The 16,233-nt window shown below is 39.3% G+C and overlaps 1 protein-coding gene across 1 annotated transcript in view; it reads left to right on the forward strand.

The window, feature by feature from the left end:
* MELK (maternal embryonic leucine zipper kinase) overlaps positions 1-16,233 on the forward strand; it is an 86,373-nt gene that overhangs the window by 8,371 nt on the left and 61,769 nt on the right. The window contains 6 exon segments of the mRNA XM_007455994.1: positions 515-600; positions 3,618-3,734; positions 7,435-7,578; positions 8,498-8,566; positions 10,333-10,425; positions 15,267-15,365. Of these exon segments, the coding sequence (XP_007456056.1) occupies positions 515-600; positions 3,618-3,734; positions 7,435-7,578; positions 8,498-8,566; positions 10,333-10,425; positions 15,267-15,365 (608 nt within the window).

Raw genomic sequence — 16,233 nt, forward strand, 5'->3', positions numbered from 1 at the left:
GACTACCAGGAGCTTCTTTTTAGAAGCGCTAAGCTGGCGGTTTCTTTTAGATACCTAAATGTAGACCTTTATCCAGCTTTTGAGCCAGTTTTGAAACATAATTGCTTACAGTTTTAACACTGAATGGAAATTTCATATTGTCTTTTGTCTCTCCAACTTTATATTGTGTTCTGGCAATGTTAATTATAAAGCAGGTTTAATTGCAATGTTAATTATAAAGCAAATTTCTAAAGAATGAATTCTTTTTTCCTACTTCCTCATTGCAAAATTAAAGATATCCTATCATGGCAAAGAAGAGTCTTTAGTTAGTCATTGGATTAGGAGAGGCTAGGATCATGGCCAACACTTTGGAAGCAACAAGAAGAAAGGGCCACAAACTTCAGGAAAATATAGATCAATAGACCCTTATAAAAGTATGTGGAAAGGTTTTTTGTGCCTGAGTTCTCAGTTTGCTCTGATGTTGATATTTAAGTTAGTTTGCTTCTCTCTTCATAATACATTTTCCCAAACTTAGGTGGCTTTGCAAAGGTCAGACTTGCCTTCCATATCCTCACTGGAGAAATGGTAGCTATAAAAATCATGGATAAAAATGCACTAGGGGTAAGTTTAACATTACTTAAAAAATATTTATAGATCAGTTTTGTGAATTAAAACTTGAATTTGCTCTAATGTTCTAATTACTGCTCTTTTATTAGAATAACATTTCCATAGCCAGTTATGTATAAGTCTGTGGTTTTAAAAAGTAATCTGGGGACTTCCCTGGTGGCGCAGTGGTTAAGAATCTGCCTGCCAGTGCAGGCGACATGGGTTCAATCCCTGGTCCGGGAAGATCCCACATGCCGCGGAGCAGCTAAGCCTGTGTGCCACAACTACTGAGCCTGCACTCTAGAGCCCGCGAGCCACAACTACCGAAGCCCACGTGCCTAGAGCCCGTGCTCCTCAACGAGAGAAGCCACCACAATAAGAAGCCTGCGCACGGCAACAAAGAGTAGCCCCCGCTCGCCGCAACTAGAGAAAGCCTGTGTGTAGCAATGAAGACCCAATGCAGCCAAAAAAAAAAAATTAATTAATTAATTAAAAAGATAATCTGGGGGGGCCTCCCTGGTAGCGCAGTGGTTGAGAGTCCGCCTGCCGATGCAGGGGATACGGGTTCGTGCCCCGGTCCGGGAGGATCCCACATGCCGCGGAGCGGCTGGGTCCGTGAGCCATGGCCGCTGAGCTTGCGCGTCTGGCAACGGGAAAGGCCACGACAGTGAGAGGCCCACATATCGAAAAAAAAAAAAAATCTGGGGAAGGGGTTACTTTGTTCTTAATTTTAATACAGGGCAATGGCACATATTTGAAGTCGACAGGGTCCATTTTTCTGCAGTTGTTTCATAGTCTTGTAGGTATTTCTGGGTATTGATATTTCCCTTCTTTATCTTCTCATGATACCCTTACTAAATGTTGATCTACTTTATAGTATAGATCGATCTTATGTCCCAGAATTTTATTCAAAGAATAAATTTTACTCAAAATTGATTCTAACTTTTATTAGAAATTATGAAATCCTTTTCTTTTTTTTTTTTTGCAGTACACGGGGCTCTCACTGTTGTGGCCTCTCCCGTTGCGGAGCACAGGCTCTGGACGCGCAGGCTTAGCGGCCATGGCTCACGGGCCCAGCCGCTCTGCGGCATGTGGGATCCTCCCGGCCCGGGGCACGAACCCGCGTCCCCTGCATCGGCAGGCGGACTCTCAACCACTGCGCCACCAGGGAAGCCCTGAAATCCTTTTCTTAATCAGCCTTTTTTTTCCTCTACATGAATGCTTCTAGGATTGAGTTGCTCATTACCTTCTAAAGCAGTCCGTTTAATTTGTGATCTTGGCTATAATGTGCATAAAGTTTTCTGTTTTTCTATTAAGGTAAGATCTGTCTCTTTTGATGGTCTTTGGGCATTATATACCCTTCCCAGTGTTTGAAGTCATCCTGAGTGGTCTTTTTTTTCTAATTCTTTCTACCATCCCTTGTATGGTTTGGTTTCTATGCTTTGTTCTGGTCTCTTTCTGCTGAGAATTCACTAGTCTCTTAGTATGCATCTGTGATTGTTTCTTTTTTTGGAGATAAATTAAAAAAAATTTTTTTAAATCTTTCTTTTTGTCCTCTGACCAAAAATCTCTGAGTGTTAAAGTTTTTTATTCTTTGCGATTGAGTTAGCATTATAATTATTATTAGTATACAGTTGAGTAAAACAGCACAAATATTTTATGTGTTGATAATTATCAAACATAAACATCAATTCACTGAAAATGCATATTTAGACACGGACTTTTTTTGGGGTCTCTCTTGTTAGGACAAGACAGAGTTTAATATCAATTGTTACTTTATTTTTAAGGATGGAAGTGCTGATTAACATACATAAATTAGTCAAAGAGAATATGTTTTGTTATAATGATGTCACTCACTTCTTTGAACTTCTGAAATATATGCCGAAATCACACAATGATCTATATCAGAAATTATTTTTAATAACCTATCAACTGACAATTCAGGCTCTCCTTCGATATTTTTGTTTTCAGTGCTCAATACTGTATTTATTAAACTAATAAAAAGGTATTAAAAAACATTTTTCTTGAGCATTTAAACATGGGTTACAAAACTGATTAATTCCCTTAAGCAATTTCAACTTCAGTTATAACTTTAGTATGACTTATTTACTTGGACACAGCAAACACTTAAATAGCAGACAAAATGTGAACTGTTATTACAAAATGCATTACCACATCAGTACTCAAAACTTATTCTAAAGCATCAATATTATGATATTAATTCATTATTTCTAAACTTGTTTTTGTATTTTTTATTGTTACTGTGCTTATTTTAGTTACTTCTTGGGACTTTAAAAATATTTTGATTACTTTCAGGGTTTTAGTCATCAGACTCTCACATCCCCCAAAAAAGAAGAAAAAAAGATTATCATATCAAAATAGTCAAAGTTACAATTGATTCTTGGTTAAGAACTAATATCTGGTTGCATGGCCCTAGATAATTGGATATTAAACCACAGATCATTAGATCAAGTCCCTTTTCATAATAAAATTTTACTTGTTTACTTCATAGATATCTGGATTTCTATCTTTAATATGGACTTTGAAAGTTTTTCTACTTGGTTTACCCTCCTCCCCAACCAACTTCTTATTTTGAAAAATTTCAAGCTCCTTGAAAAGTTGGAAGACTGAGACAGTGAATACCTTTTATCTACATTCACCAATTTTTAGCTCAGCATGCTTCTTAATGGGCATTGCTGGGACCGAAGTGGTAGCCAAGGCATGTACACTGAGTAGTGTTTCTGTCATTTTCCTTGTTTGGAATGCTAACCTTCTAAAGGGAGTCTGAGATTATTTTAATTTTTCTAGATGTTATACTGTTGCCCCACATTGAACTTGTCTTTCATAAAACCCTCAAGGCCTTTTTAAAATGTGCACACAAATAAGTTTTGTTTTTTATTTCTATATTGTTGAGCAAATTGTTTTGAGGCTGTTGATTGCTTTTGCTACTTAGTATTAAAGTTGGTGATATTGATGCTTGGAGCACTTCCCAAATAGGTTTATTGCTCATTAAATGAAATGTTTTGTCACAGAGTGATTTGCCCCGGGTCAAAACAGAAATTGATGCCTTGAAGAACCTGAGACATCAGCATATATGTCAACTCTACCATGTGATAGAGACAGCCAACAAAATATTCATGGTTCTTGAGGTCAGTAGTATGTTCCAGAGACCTAAAGTTATTTGGTCATTGTCTTAGTCTGTTTGGGCTGCTATAACAAGATATCACAGACTGGGAAGCTTCTAAACAACAGAAATTCATTTCTCACAATTCTGGAGGCTGGGAATTCCAAGATCAAGGCACCATCATGGTCGGGTGAGGGTGCTCTTCTTGGTTCATAACTGGTACCTTATTGCTGTGTCCTTATATGATAGAAAGGGCTGGGGATCTCTCTGGATCCTCTTTTAGAAGAGCACTAATTTCATTCATGAGGGCTCTGCCCTCATGACCTAATCACCTCCCAAAGGCCCCACTTTCTAATGCCACCATCTTTGGGGGGTTAGGATTTCAACACATGAATTTTTGGAGGGACACAAACATTCAGACCATTCTCACTCATTTTATCAATAGTTATGGGAAAAGTACATTTCACCTGAAAGATTAAATGTTAAGTGGCTTACCTGTTTGAGTTCTGTAACAATTTAGATCAAGTAGGCATATATAATAAATTGGAGATACATTGTAAATGTATCCTTTCTGATACCCTCCTAATGGGATGGTGTACTTTAGTGGACAGAATATGTTAGAATTTGTTCCTAGAGGGAAGGATTCATTTCAGTTTTATATGATGTATTGGCCTAGGGCTGCCACAAATGTGGTTTAAAGCAAGAACTTACTGTCTCATAGTTCTGGAGGTTAGAAGTCTGAAATCAAGGTGTGTACATGGTTGCTTCCTTCTGAATCGTCTGTTCTATGCCTCCTTCCTAGTTTCACATGGTTGCTGGCAATCCTTGGCATTCCTTTGCTTATAGATGCACCATCTCTTCCTCTGTCTTCAAATGGTGTTGTCTTACCTGTGTGTCTATGTCTGTGTCCAAATTTATCTCTTCATACAAGGACACAAACAATTGGATTAGGTTCCACCCTAATCCAGTATGACCTCATTCTGACTTGATTACATCTATAAAGACCTTATTGACATATAAGGTCACATTCACTGGTACCAGGTGTTAGGACTTGAACATATCTTTTTGGAATGACACAGTTCAACCCGCAGCCTAGAGGTAGACTTTAATGTATGTGTTATTTGAACCAAACTCTTTCAAGTTTTAACCTGCCCCTTTTGGCTTGAAATGTAAAGTCTTTAGAACATGTATCATTCATCTCATTTCATTTTCCTTAGTCTCAGCCAAATAATTTGTAACTGCACATCATTTTGACAGATTAACTGTTTTAAAAGCACATTTTAAAATTCATAATGCTGAAAGTTTCGGACATAGGACCATTTTCTCTTTATTACACTGTAGATCCACCCACATGGTTTACAGTGGTGAATTTAAAGCCTTTTTAAAAGTTGATCCTTTTGTCCAAATTAAATACTTCAAAACAACCAAAATCCATGAACATGGGACAAAATTTAAAGGATACAAGAGAGGGGACTTCCCTGGTGGTCCAGTGGTGGAGAGTCCGCCTTCCAATGCAGGGGATGCAGGTTTGATACCTCGTTGGGGAACTAAGATCCCACATGCTGTGGGGCAACTAAGCCTTCGTGCCCCAACTACTGAGCCCATGTGCCTTAACTAGAGAGCCTGTGTGCCACGAACTACAGAGGCCCTGTGCTCTGGAGCCTGTGCTCCACAACTAGAGAGAGAAAACCTGCTTGCCACAACTAGAGAGAGGCCTGCACCACAGTGAAAGATCCCGCATGCCTCGAGGAAGATCCTGTGTGCCACAACTAAGACACAGCCAAAAAAAAAAAGAAAGAAAGAAAATAAATAAAAAAAATAAATATTAAAAAAAAAAAAGATAAGAGAGAGTATATATTGAAAAGTAAAATTCTCTCTCTCCTCTGTCCCAGTCATCCTGTTTCCTTTCCCTTATGTCAATCACTTACTTTTTTGGTTTCCTATGTATTTTCCATGTACTTAGAAATACTTATGTATATTTTATATATATATATGTGTTTTCATATATATTTATGTGTATGTGTAGCTTACTGGTTTCTGTCACACAAGTGGTCACATACTATAATATTATTCTGTACCTTTTTCCCCCCCTATTTAACATTTTAGCTTGGAGACCATCAATGCATATTCATAGAGACTTTTGATGTTTTTGTTTACTTTATTTTGTATTTCTTTATTTGAAAATACAAAGTAGGCTGTTTTCTTTATGTAAATCTTATTGGATAGCATTTAAAAAATTGACTAGGTATAATTTATATACAAGAAAATGAACACATTAGGTACATAGTTTTTGAAAAAGGTACATACCCATGTATTTCCCACCCCACTCAGGGTATAAAACATTTCCACTACACTAGAAAGTTTTCTCCTGACCCTTGAAGTTAATCCCTGTTACCCCACCATCCCAGGGCCCTTCTCAACAACCACTGACCTGATTTTTATCACCAGAGATTAGTTTTACCTATTCTAGAGCTTGATAAAAATAGAATCATACAGTGTGTACTCTTTTTTAATTAATTAATTAATTTATTTATTTTTGGCTGTGTTGGGTCTTCGTTTCTGTGCGAGGGCTTTCTCTAGTTGTGGCAAGTGGGGGCCACTCTTCATCGCGGTGCGCGGGACTCTCACTGTCGCGGCCTCTCTTGTTGCGGAGCACAGGCTCCAGACGCGCAGGCTCAGTAGTTGTGGCTCACGGGCCCAGTTGCTCCGCGGCATGTGGGATCATTCCCAGACCAGGGCTCGAACCCGTGTCCCCTGCATTGGCAGGCAGATTCTCAACCACTGCGCCACCAGGGAAGCCCCCAGTGTGTACTCTTGTATTTGGCTTCTTTTATTCAGCATAATGCTTTTTGCAAATCATTATATCAGTATATTCTCTTTTACACCTTGCTTTTTTCACTTAATATTGGAGATTGTTTCATATCAGCTTATAAAGAGTTTCCTCTTTTTTTTTTTTTTTTTCCTTCTTTTTATGGCTGCGTGGAATGCCATTTTATGTAGTGTGAGTACATTTGGGTTGTTTGTAGTCTTTTGCTGTTAACAAGCAATGCTGCTGCAGTGAATGATCTTAAACGTGCATTGTTTTTTGATGTGAGAGTGTATCTATAGGAACAGTTCCTAAATGTGAACCTATGAGGTCATAGGCTATCTCCATCTGTAATTTTAATTGATATTGCTAAAATGAAATGAAATCTTAAATGGAAATCCCCATTTACAGAATAGTGGAGCTGCTCTGGTGAAGAAGGGATGGAAAGCCTAGATAGAGCTTTGTGCTCTGGTACCCATTCTTTCATAGCCTCTGAGGAACTTCTGTATAATTGGTTCTTTCTGGTATAGACTGAAAATCACTGATCTTCCGGATGGAGAAGCAATAATTGCTGCTGGGTTTTTGTTTGTTTCAAGTAACTACACTAAATGTGAGTGCATTAAGATTAGAATGGGTATTAATACTTTGCTATAAAAATATAAAAACCCTGAATGAACTTAAAATCACAGTGGTAGTTGGTTCTACTTCTACTTACTGGTAATAAAACTGCTCAAGACCAAGAGCTGTTGTTCTCTTAGAATACTGAGAGTGTATTTTTGAATGTGCCTTACTTAGTTTGTTCCCTTGCTTGTAAATTGAATTAATAATATCTCTGAGTTAGGTATAATTTTTTATTTTAAATTCCTCTGAAGCGATTTCTGTAAGTAGTAACAATATTTATGTGACTGTTGCTCTTAAGTATTGCCCTGGAGGAGAGCTGTTTGACTACATAATTTCCCAGGATCGCCTGTCGGAGGAGGAGACCCGAGTTGTCTTCCGTCAGATAGTGTCTGCAGTTGCTTACGTGCACAGCCAAGGCTTTGCTCACAGGGACCTCAAACCAGTAAGTGACTGCTTCACAGATGGTCACCTGAGAGTTGAACATCATTTACCTGTCATTACTAGGTTTCCAAATGTTCTTTCTGTTTAGAATTTGTCTGGACTTTGCTTTTCGTTGTTGTTGTTGTTCTATTCCTAATGTATCACTTCTTTTTCCTCCTTGACTTTTGACTCCGGGTAGGCTCTTCAGGTTGGACTTATTATTGGCATTCTTTTTCTCTGTCAATTATGTGTGACATTATAAATATCTTTGTAGTCAGCTGCAGAATATGAACCTCAGGGTTTTATTTCTAGGAAAGAAGAGTTTTAGTATTTTCTTTGAGAATATTGTCATTGAGTATTTTCCTCTCCATACTCTCTTCCTGACACCATCTTCCTTTAATTTTAATTCCATTATGCTTCAGAAAGGAACAGTTCAGTGGAATGGACAGACTCAACTTTTCAAGGACAGAATAAAAATTTGATAACTCTTAAGTCTGTAGGCTCTGACTGATATGCATGATAGTGACCATGGATTTTAATGTTATTTGGTACTAGGGTTAGGGACCTAGAATTGGTCTAACAAGATATGGCAGTTTCTATCCTTTTCCCTCTGTTTCTATCCAACACTTTGATTTGAGCTCAAACTTGCTCTTTTTGTTCAAACTTGCTTTTGGCACACATTGTGTTTGCTCGTAGTTGAACCTCAGAGCACCAAAGAAAATGGTTTATGCTAATGTGTCTTGAGGGGAAGCAGGATAGTTATCAACATTCATCTTCTCTTCCCTTATGTTCTTCTTCTCATTTCATTCTTTTTTAATGATTTTCATTCTTGTACCCACGCTGTTTAATATAAACAACCTTAAAGTGATTTTAGAAATAGCTAGAGGTGGGATGTGACATAAGGAAGACAGTATATAGTTACGAAAATATCTTTTTTTCAGGAAAATTTGTTGTTTGATGAAGATCATAAATTAAAGCTGATCGACTTTGGTCTCTGTGCAAAACCCAAGGTAAGTGCAGAGATAGAAATGCATTTATTTCCTTTGTCAGTGTACGTCTTAGTATGTTATCTTACACTGACTTCCACTTAGTCTTTATTGAGCCTGGTTGCATCCATTGAGAAAAATGTTCAATTTCATGGTTTTTATAAGTTCTCTAGATGATTTTAATATATAGCCAAGGTTGAAAACCACTGCTCTAGGTCCAGGGTTGGTCCTGCTGAAGACCCCATGGGTATGCTGTGAGAGAATTTACAGCACCTAGGTGACAGGAAGCCGTCACAGTGTGAATGCTGAATTGACCATGTTCTTGCAGTTAGAGTGTGTTGCCACTAGATGATGCCTTTGTTCATTTAGATATGAGTTTTGGGAATTTAGTGCAAATCTGTTCTTTATTATCCAAATGGTTATATAACTAGCAGTTAGTTACATTTTGAGAGACAATCCCCTTTTCTTCTAAAAGAAGAAGGATAAAGTCCATATGCACTTTAAAATTTATACCGTGATATATTTCTTTAATGTGCACTCCATAGTTAGGTCCTGGTGCTCTCCAGCCTACCTTCTCTTTGAGGTGACTTTGAACTTCCTCCTGTGTGGCTGCTGTAGGAAGCTTCTTCCCGAGTTCTCTAATGATGGTATTCACAGTCTCTAAAATGAGCTGTCTACCCTCATTAAGGATGTTGAAATTTCAGATCTGTCTCAGCCCTTTGGAGTCCCATGATTATTTCCTGCCCCAATCAGAATTAGCTGCATGCAAAGGGAGGCAGATTTTGCCCCTTTGGCTGAATGTCTGATTCTTTCTGATTTTCCTCTCCTTCCCTTGGCTCTTCAGAGATTGTCAGTCGAGTCTTGTGTCTGGGAACCAAATGCTAGAAGGCATTTTTTTGATCAGCAGGCAATAAAGAAAAAGCATACTTTGAGCAGATATGCTGGTTTTAAGTCATGTTCATCACAGGAGGCAGTGGAGAATGTGTGTGACAGACTCCCTTAGCCTTTATTTATGGCGGCCACAGATTCAACCCACACAGACACCATCTCAAAAAAGCAGGGGTTGGCTGGGAGAGGGTGGCCTCAGCTTTCCTAAGCTGAGGAGCTTACTTCTGGGTGTGTGTAGCAGTTGTAAATGAAATCTCACAATTTCACAAGTCATCTGCTATTTGTGGAACTCTGTATAACTGTTGGGCAGTGGTATCATTTTCATTATGTCTCCATATTTCTGTGGGAGACCAGAGGAGGTTGAGCAGATTCCTCATTTGAACAATCTGGAAGCTCAGGTTGTGATTTGTGTTATAACCGAGTCTAGAAAGCAGACTCCCAAGGCACTATTCTGTGTAGCATTTGCTCTCTTCCCTGTAGGGGAAAAGAAACGCTTCTGTATTTGTAAAGATTTGATATTGGAGATAGGGTCCCATAGAGAAATAACCCTTTTTCCTTGAGTACTTGGGAGTGGGAAGACATGGGTGCTTGGATGTATGCTAAGCTGATTATTATGCTAATGGGTGGATGCCTAGGGAAGTACGAACCTGACTTGACTGAGATAAGGCGAGAAGAATTTTTTTTGTGTCAAGTTGTCGTGCTATTGGAAATCAGAGAAGAGGAAGCCACATGTGCGTGCATGCACATAGGCAGAGTATTGAGTTGTCAGAAGAAGTCTTTTATTTTTATTATTTGGGATAATTCTTCATCTAGCATCTCTCTGTGCTGAAGAATGTTTATCAGGGTTTTAATTTTCTTAAGGGCTGTAGTTAATAAGTGTTTCATTTTTATCTTATTGGCAGGGTAACAAGGATTATCACCTGCAGACATGCTGTGGGAGTCTTGCTTATGCAGCACCTGAGTTAATACAAGGCAAATCATATCTGGGATCAGAGGTAATTATTCACTGATTAATTCAATATATAACCAATATATGTTTATTGGTGACCTGTAGTGAGTCAGGCACTGTATGTTGAGGGTGTAATGAGGTAAGAAATAAACTTGTTAATCAAAGAGCTGTCTATTCAGAGAGTGAGATATGTAAAGTAATAAGTGAAATGAACAACTTGCAATAAATATAATAATACACAGTATACTTCTGAAACAAGGATATATTTCTGGTGTCCTTGTTGTGGTTGCTTTTGTGTTTAACTGTGCCATAGTTTTAGACTGATTAGTCCAGCCAGGTAGAACATGAGGCCAGGATTATAGGCGCAGTTTTCAGAGATGCTGGTTAGCACAGAGAAAATGTGTACTTTGTTCACAGCCAGCTACTCAAGACCAGCAGTCCCCAGGCTCAGAAGGCCAGGGCATTGCCTGCTTAACCACTGGCTACTGCAAGCTAGTCAGCCCCTTCCACTCTCTGGAGTACTGGTTTTGCTGATATTAGTATCATAAAATTAAAAAGGTTTAGTTGTCAGAAGATCTGGAAATGCTAGGTTGAACAGTTTTCTTTAGTTAAGGACATCTCCAAATCTTAATATGTTTCTGTACAGTGTCTTTTTTTTTTTTTTTTGCGGTACGCGGGCCTCTCACTGTTGTGGCCTCTCCCGTTGCGGAGCACAGGCTCCGGACGCGCAGGCCCAGCGGCCATGGCTCACGGGCCCAGCCGCTCCGCGGCATGTGGGATCTTCCCGGACCAGGGCACGAACCCGCGTCCTCTGCATCGGCAGGCAGACTCTCAACCACTGCGCCACCAGGGAAGCCCTGTACAGTGTCCTTTGAGAGTAGAACATCACAGACAGCAGCTGGTCTTAATTTTATGCACCTACAGAATCCAGTTTTTACGTGGAGCATCTTTTGGAACTGGTGTTATGCGGGAGAAACTTTGAGATATGCCGGTTTACTTAATTTGTAACATGAGAAGATGGGGACTGACTTGTTTTTGGTGACCTTTTATTTGGATATAATCTCAAACTTACAGAATAGTCACAAATGTGGAATGAGGAACTTCTGTATATATTTAGCCAAATTCATAATTGTTTACATTTTTCCCTATTTGTTTTATCATTCTCTATGTTTATATGTGTGTGTATTATTTTTTGAACCAACTGAGAGTAAGTTGGAGACATCATACCCCTTTATCATTAAATACCATGTATATATTTCCTAAAGGAAGGACTCTTCTATAACCACACTTTAGTTATTGAAATCAGAGAATTTAACATTGATACAATTTATTAAATATTTATTTATTTATTTATTTGGCTGCATTGGGTCTTGGTTGCGGTGTGTGGGCTCTTCGTTGCGGTGCGTGGGCTCTTCGTTGCAGTGCGCGGGCTCCAGGGTGGGCGGGTTCAGTAGTTGCGGCGCGTGGACTCTAGAGCGCTTGGGTTTAGTTGCCCTGTGGCATGTGGGATCTTAGTTCCACAACCAAGGATCGAACCTGCGCCGCCTGTGTTGGAAGGTGGATTCTTAACCACTGGACCACCAGGGAAGTCCCTGATACAATTATTTAATCCACAATTCACATTCAGATGGTGTTAATTGTACCAGTAAGGTCCTTTATAGCTATATTTTCTCTCCAGTCCAGGATTCCATTCAGGATCATACATCGCATTGTTGTGTTTCTTTGGTCTTCTTTAATCTGAAAGAGTTCCTTAGGCTTTCTTTATCTTCATGACCTTGAAATCTTTGAGGAAGCCAGTTATTTTGTAAAATGTCCCTCAATTTGAATTTTTTTTTTTTAAAGAATCAGTTTTATTTATTTACTTATTTTTGGTTGCATTGGGTCTTTGTTGCTTCAAGTGGGTCTTCTCTAGTTGCGTTGAGTGGGGGCTACTCTTCATTGCAGTGCACAGGCTTCTCATTGCAGTGGCTTCTCCTGTTGCGGAGCACGGGCTCTAGTGCACGGGCTTCAGTAGTTGTGGCACACGGGCTCAGTAGTTGTGGCTCACGGGCTCTAGAGCACAGGCTCAGTAGTTGTGGCTCACGGGCTTAGTTGCTCTGTGGCATGTGGGATTTTCCCAGACCAGGCCTCGAACCTGTGTCCCCTGCATTGGCAGGCGTATTCTTAACCACTGTGCCACCAGGGAAGCCCCCTTTTACTTTCTATCTCTATGAGTTTGACTATTCTAGGTACTTTGTATAGTGGAATCATACAATATTTTTTTGTGTGTGTGACTGCTTTATTTCACATAGTGTAATATCTTCAAGCTTCATCCATGTTGTGTAGCATGTATCAGAATTTCGTTCCTTTTTAAGCTTGAATAACATACCATTGCATGTATATATCACATTTTATTTTTCCATTCATCCATAGGTAGACACTGGGATTGCTTCCACCTTTTGGTTATTGTGAATAATGCTGATAGAAACAAATATCTCTTTGAGACCTTGCTTTCAATTCTTTTGGATATACACCCAAATATGGAATTGCTAGATCATATGGTAATTTTATTTTTAATTTTTTGAGGAACTGCCACACTCTTTTCTGTAGTGGCAGCAACATTTTACATTCCCATAACAGTGTGCAAGGGTTCCACACGATAGATCCTTTCACAAGAATCCTTTGGAGCGAATACTGTTACTCTGTTTCGTAAGATAAAGAAGATGAAGAAATTGAGGCTCAGAAATTAAGTGCCTTTGCAGGGTCACAGCTGGCAACTATGGGTCAAGATTTGAACTGAGTGAGGCCTTACTGCACACCTCTACTCTTTTCACTGTTCCATTCAGTCTCCCAGAAGGAGTGGTAATCATATGCCTGATGCTCACAAGATTCCTAGAGGTCTGGCGATGAGGCCCTGCTGGTTTGAATGCATCAGGATTTTCCTATAGGATCTTGTTTTCTTATCCATTTTAGTTCAACTTTCTATCCTTCTAGGACAGTTTCTTAAGGACAGTGTACCAAGGAATTGTCTGGGGGCACTTGTTAAAATATGCAGAGCTCAGGGCTGTGCATGTTTAGAGATTGTGGTTTTGTTTTTTAAGGTGGGGCTTTAGCAATCTTCATTCTAAAAAAAGTACTTTAGGTTATTCTGTTGCTCATGGTCCAGATCGTGCTTTAAGGAATGTTCTATGGTAAACATCTCTAATTCATTTTGTAATTTCTCAGAGGAAGTGGTTTCAAACCCCTCTTCCCCCCAGTTATTTTTTTCTTATTTGGCAGTTGGTAGCTTATAGATTTACTTGTATTTTCTTTGGTTTATGGTTTTAGTTGATTCATTTATTCTCATATCCATTTCAAAACAGTGAAGTGAAGGTGTTTTGATGCGTTAACTAAAGAATACTTTTTCTGTTTTTTTTTTCCTCTCTAGTAGGCTTTTTTGTAGATTTCCGTGGGGACGTTACTACTATTTTCTTCGTCTTTTCCTTTAACCTCAGATGTAATCTCTCATTTGACCTCTTCTTATGGCATTTGATGAGGCCATGTTAGCCCACTCTTCCCTGTGTAGTCTCTTTACCTTGACTATAACACCCTGGTCAGGAGTGCCATGCCGTCAAGACTCAATTTATAGATGAAGCATTTGATATCTTTCAGGCATAAATGGTTAATTTCTGACCTCCTGCAACTTGGAAGAAAAATCTGGTGTTTGCTTGAAAGTAAATTGTTCACTCGGGGCTTCCTAGTTGAGTCCTAATAATTTGATGCGATTTGGTAGGCAGGACTAGGTGTGAAATTTGTGTTATTTAATATAGGTACTACCTAGATGTGTGATGCTGCTGAAGTTATTTTAACTCTGTTTCTCCCCTCTCTCCTTTCCCCCCCACCTTTTTTTTTCTTTAAACATGCTACATGCTGCCCTTTTACCTCTTAAAATTTTCCTAAGGCTCAGATGAGGGTGGGAACTGTGACTTCTCAGTCATTGGTGGCGTGGATATCTTACATAAAGGCTAAGCTCCTTTCTGGGACTTTTTTTTCTTGGCCCCTCCCCCCCCTTTTTAAAAAAAATTTTTATTGGAGTATAGTTGCTTTACAATGTCGTGTTAGTTTATACTGTATCCTTTCTGGGATTTTGAGATTTGTAGGGCTATTTGTGCTGGCAGGCTAATTTCTATTCTCGATCCTTGAAAAATCAATTGTTGAACTTTATTAAGGTGTCTCTACATAGAGAGGACTTTACAGTATAGCTTAGTTACATTTGCAGATTATCAGCAGTAAATTTTAAGACTTGTTTTGATATCCCCATGCATGTTTACATAATCATCATATGTAGTAAACCCTCAGTAGCACTATAGTTTTGTCTTTCAGAATCAGAGACCTAGGGACTTCCCTGGTTGTCCAGTGGGTAAGATTCTGCACTCCCAATGCAGGCGGCCCAGGTTTGATCCCTGGTCGGGGAACTAGATCCCACATGCATGCCACAATTGAAAAAAAAAAAACGAAAAAGAAAAGATCCCCCATGCCACAGCAAAGATCCTGTATTCTGCAACTAAGACCCACTGCAGCCTAAATAAATTTATAAAAGAATCAGATACTTAATCTCATCTTCTTCCTTATCATGCCCAATCCATCCCAGCCAACTAGAAATGATTTTCTCTTGAGCATTAGAGGGGAGTGCACTGAACTGGTCACTCTGAACTGAACTGCTCACTGGTCAAGAGACCCACCTGGGTGGCCTGCCATTGACTGGGTGACTTTGGACAAGCCTTCCTTTCTGGGCTTCAGACTGTACAAGGAGCAGGTTGAATTGGATGATTGCTGAGCTCTTTTCCAGCTCTGTGAAGATTCTATGTAGAGCCATTTTGAAATGCGTTCTAATTTTTTTTTAATTATTATTTTTTTCCTCCTTCTCAGGCAGATGTTTGGAGCATGGGCATACTTTTATATGTACTTATGTGTGGCTTTCTACCATTTGATGATGATAATGTCATGGCTTTGTACAAGAAGATTATGGTGAGTATTACAAGGCACAGAATTTAACTGTAGAAGTTTTCTATGTTGCAAACTTTATGCTTCTATTTATAAAAGTACAAGAATAAGCAGAAGTAATGTATGCTGCTAGAAGTCAGGATAGTGGTTACTCTTTGGAGGTGGTTAGTGACTGAAAGAGAGACATGGTGGGGCTTCTGTTTGGTTTTTGATCTGGATGATGGTTATACTTGTATTCAGTTTTTGAAAACTTATCAAAGTATACCTTATGATAGGTGTACTTTTCTATATGAACATTATACTTAAGTAAGAAGCTTAACAAAACAAAAACAAATGGGCAAGTAGACATGTAAGCTGATTTTTCTGGTAAGAGGTTTTTTTTTTTTTTTTTTTTTTTTTTTTTGCTGTACGTGGGCCTCTCACTGTTGTGGCCTCTCCTGTTGCGGAGCACAGGCTCCGGACGCGCAGGCCCAGCGGCCATGGCTCACGGGCCCAGCCACTTTGCGGCATGTGGGATCTTCCCGGACTGGGGCACGAACCTGTGTCCCCTGCATCAGCAGGCGGACTCTCAACCACTGCGCCACCAGGGAAGCCCCTGGTAAGAGTTTTTGTTTTGTATCCTGAAATGATGCCTTAGTAAGTTGCTGTGTTAAATCACATTTTTCTTTAGAGTTATGTTAAAATAAGAGAAACTGTTTCATTTTGAAGGTAAAGTTTGGCTTTACGGTATAATAAAAGCACAGTTAAGAGTACTGTAAGCTTTGTTAAAACCACATATGTCAGAGATAGAAAGTAGATTTGTGGTTATGGGGCTGGTGGGGGAGGAGTGGAGTGGCAGTGGGGAGTGACTGCTAATGGGTGCAGGGTTTCTTTTTGGGTTGATGAAAACATT

Source organism: Lipotes vexillifer, unplaced genomic scaffold (assembly GCF_000442215.2).
Source record: "Lipotes vexillifer unplaced genomic scaffold, Lipotes_vexillifer_v1.1 scaffold920, whole genome shotgun sequence".
NCBI lineage: Eukaryota > Metazoa > Chordata > Mammalia > Artiodactyla > Lipotidae > Lipotes > Lipotes vexillifer.